This window comes from Dipodomys ordii, unplaced genomic scaffold, assembly GCF_000151885.1.
Source record: "Dipodomys ordii isolate 6190 unplaced genomic scaffold, Dord_2.0 Scaffold15434, whole genome shotgun sequence".
NCBI classification, from domain to species: domain Eukaryota; kingdom Metazoa; phylum Chordata; class Mammalia; order Rodentia; family Heteromyidae; genus Dipodomys; species Dipodomys ordii.
The window spans coordinates 1-3,539 of NW_012282646.1; the positions used below are offsets into that span (position 1 = coordinate 1).

Consider the following 3,539-nt stretch of genomic DNA (forward strand, 5'->3'; position numbering starts at 1 on the left):
GGCTTTTTTCTTTTTTGCTTATGTGGTGCTGAGGAATCGAACCCAGGGCCTCATGCATGCAAGGCAAGCGCTCTACCACTGAGCCACCTTCCCAGCCCCCGCACATTTCTTTTTAAGGGACTTCAGGACAGGGATTTCTCAGAGGCATCAGGTGGTTTCTTTTGCCCTTTTTCCCTATGGGGAAGGGAGTCTCAGCTGGCTTTTCTCCCCACCAGGACAATCCTGGGACAGTGTGCTCTGCACTCAACTTTTGCCAGTCTCTGCAGAAACACCTGGCAGAACTGAACCACCAGAAACAACTCGAGGCCAATAAGATTCCAGAAGTGGACTTGACTGGAATGGTGGCTCCCTTCATGGCCAATATCCCACTCCTTCTGTACCCTCAGGATGGTGCCCACAGCCAGCCCCAGCCAAAGGTGAGTGAGTTAATGACAGGGGTGTGTAAATGAATGACAGAGGAGGAGAGATAGTATGCACTTCTAAACAGAAAAACTGAAACTTGTCCAGTCCCTTGACTTTGCCCCACTCCCACCCCTGCCCAGGTGATTGTACCATGTCATTTCTAAAGAATGTTTAAGATACATAAAGCTCTCTCCCCATCTTCTTTTTGATGCTGGGAATGGAGTCCAGAGTCCTACATAAACTAAGCTCTACCATAGGGCTATAATCCTTCATCCCTTCTGCCCATATTACCATAATGAATTCTCAGGAGACCAGAAGCCTAGCCTGGAGAGCTGTGGCCCTGTGGGTTAGGTGCCTTCTCAGGAGCCCAAGCCTTGGTCTTTCTTGGCACAGCTGTATCCTAACTGTCTTCTTCGTAGTCTAACGGAGATGTCTGCCAGGACTGTGTGCACATGGTGACTGACATCCAGACGGCCGTGAGGACCAACTCTACTTTTGTCCAGGGCTTGGTGGAACATGCCAGGGAGCAGTGTGACCGTCTAGGGCCTGGCATGGCTGACATGGTGAGTCTTTTCTCTCTAGGAGTATAGTGGGCTTTGAAGAAGTAGGGATAGGAGAGCCAAGAATGCATGACCTCTTACTCAAGTGGTGCTGTGTCAAGCTCTAGCCAGCAGCTCAGAGGAAGAGTTGGTTCAAAGATTCCTTTCTTAAGCTTCTCTAAGTTAGGACTTAGAAGTTCTTTGTCAGTTGAATCTGGATGTCACAAAACTATTGGGACAAAATAGTGGAAGACATCTGTCACCATATGTGCTAGAAGCATACTAGAACCACTTACAAACTATCTCCTTAAAAGTGAGGCTGGCTGGGCACTGGTAACTCATACTTACTAAAATTGTAGAGATTCAGGAGGCTGAGATCTGAAAATCATGGTTCAAGCCAGCCTGTGCTGATAAGTCTTTTTTCTCCAGTTAACCAGCAAAAAGCTGGAAGTAGAGGTATGTATGGCTCAAGTGGTAGAGCACCAACCATAAGTGGAGAAGATTATAAAAAGCATGAGGCCTGGAGTTCAGTTCTCAGTACCAGTACAAAAAAATCCAAAACAAGCTGAGAGGGGTGCTTGTGGCTCACACCCATGATCTTAGCTATTCAGGGGGCTGAGACCTGAGGATTATCTGAGACTCCTATCCAATTAATCAGCAAAAAGCTGGAAATGGAGCTGTGGCTCAAGTGGTAGAACACTAGCCTTGAGGGAAAAAACTGTAAAGGACAGTGTCCAGGCCTAAGTTCAAGCCTCAGTATCAAGCATAGCTGATGTTGTCTATGTGCCTTAATTTTTTTTTACGGGGGTGGGCGTTGGTTGTGGGGCTTGAACTCTGGGCTCAGGCACTGTCCCTGCACTCTTCAGCTTAAGACCAGCACTCTACCATTTAAACCACAGTGCTACTTCCGGTTTCTAGTGGTTTATTGGAGGTAAGAGTCTCATGGACTTTCATGCCCTGGCTGACTTTGAACCACGATCCTCAGATCTCAGCCTCCTGAGTAGGTAGGATTACAGGCATGAACCAATAGTGTCTTATAATTCTAAGTGTGCTTCCACAGGAAAGGGGTTGTCAGGAGAGCTGGATTGTACAATATTTACTGAGAAGCCTCTTCCCTAAGTTGTGTGGGCTCAGAAGCCCATTTTGTTAGCCCCTTAGGTGGTTTCACTTCTTTGACCTTGTTCTCAGTATTAATCACGCTTATGAAATAATGTACAAAACTGAAATGACAGTGCCTGGCCACCTGAAGAACCTGCCTGACTGGCATGTACGAAGACAGTTGAAAGAAGCCTGTCCTCTAGGATAGAGCAGCTTTCTTGGATGGGAAGGGCTGGCCCTGGGGGGAAACCCCTGAGGGTTTCTCTGTCCACTCACTTTCTTTAGGGCTGGCAGTTGTGTCACCAGTCATTTATCTTTTACCAAGAAAGTTTGAGAAACTTGTGGCTCATTGAAGTGTATTTGCTATTGCTATTTTAATAATTTCATCAGCCCTCTTGATTTTCTCTCCAAGGAAGTGTCAATTGATGCAGATGCTCTCTGGGGGTTTACTGGAAATACCTAATTCAAAACTCTACTGGACTTAAGTTTTATAACTCTGTCAGAGAACGAATAAGTGGGTTTGAAAAGTAATCTAGGATTCCTAAGTAGGCTATCTTGTATCTACATTGCTACTGAGGGAGTTGCTGAAAGATCTTGGGGCAAGTATGGGCCATAAAATGGATACAGAAAATCTAACATCCTTGTATTTTCAAAACACTTTCCACAGAGTTTTTATGGAAGAAAGAATAGCCAAATCACTATTTTATCTGACCAAAACATACCCATTCTACCCTAGGGCATTTGCTTGTCAGTCACACACACATCTTATTGAAAATGCAGGTTGAGAGCTTTGTTGTAGTAATAAATTTAACTCAACCTGTTTTTGTCCTTCCAGTGCAAGAACTATGTCAACCAGTACTCTGAAATTGCTATCCAGATGATGATGCATATGGTAGGTAGCAGTGAAGACCCTTGTTAGCATTTGGGTTTGAAGTGTTTCCAGGCATTTAAAATGTTACATGTTTTAGCTTCCCCTTTTTACCTTAAGAGTATTGAGTTGGACAAATCCGGCCCCCCCCTCCCTCTCCCACTCCCCCCTTCCCGCCCTCCCAGCTGATCCTGGGTCTGCCCTGTGGTGGCCTGGGACCTGTTTGCCTGTGCACGTGCTATCAGATTGCTAGTGTCTGGCTATTAATGCTAGGGCCTGTAGAAGTAGTCTGCCCTGTCACCATGCCAGGCAGGGGAAGTGCTGTGGGGCAGCCTGTTTGGGATGGGGAAAGAGGGTCCCAGCCTGGCAAAGCTGGCTCTGTGTTCTGTAGCAAGGTCAACTGTAGTTGCTGTTTGACCCCCAGCTCATGCCTTGACATCTGGGCAGCAGATGTCCTTCAGGCCCTTGTGAGAAGTTGGGGAAACAGGTCACAGGAGTTGGAACTGGCTGATCAGCAGGCATTGGCTTCCTCAGATCTACCCTGTGGGACTCGAGTGGTAGGGTATGCTGGTCTCATGTTCTGATTGGCTGCACGGGCACTGATGGGCTTGAGTCAGTCTTTTTTTTTTTTT

General features: G+C 46.6%; 1 protein-coding gene across 1 annotated transcript; it reads left to right on the forward strand.

The window, feature by feature from the left end:
• Positions 1 to 161: 161 nt before the first annotated feature.
• LOC106002634 (prosaposin-like) lies at positions 162 to 2,976 on the forward strand. Its single transcript, XM_013037482.1, has 3 exons — positions 162 to 416; positions 822 to 965; positions 2,875 to 2,976. The coding sequence occupies exons 1-3, from the start codon at positions 177 to 179 to the stop codon at positions 2,956 to 2,958; spliced, it is 468 nt and encodes a 155-aa protein (XP_012892936.1). The 5' UTR covers positions 162 to 176; the 3' UTR covers positions 2,959 to 2,976.
• Positions 2,977 to 3,539: the final 563 nt, after the last annotated feature.

What these genes read in the sequence shown, in the direction of transcription:
- LOC106002634 (XM_013037482.1), top strand. Translation starts at nt 177, where the DNA reads ATGGGGAAGGGAGTCTCAGCTGGCTTTTCTCCCCACCAGGACAATCCT. An exon ending in ACAGCCAGCCCCAGCCAAAG is followed by an intron (nt 417 to 821) that starts GTGAGTGAGTTA and finishes TCTTCTTCGTAG; the next exon opens with TCTAACGGAGATGTCTGCCA. An exon ending in GGCCTGGCATGGCTGACATG is followed by an intron (nt 966 to 2,874) that starts GTGAGTCTTTTC and finishes TTGTCCTTCCAG; the next exon opens with TGCAAGAACTATGTCAACCA.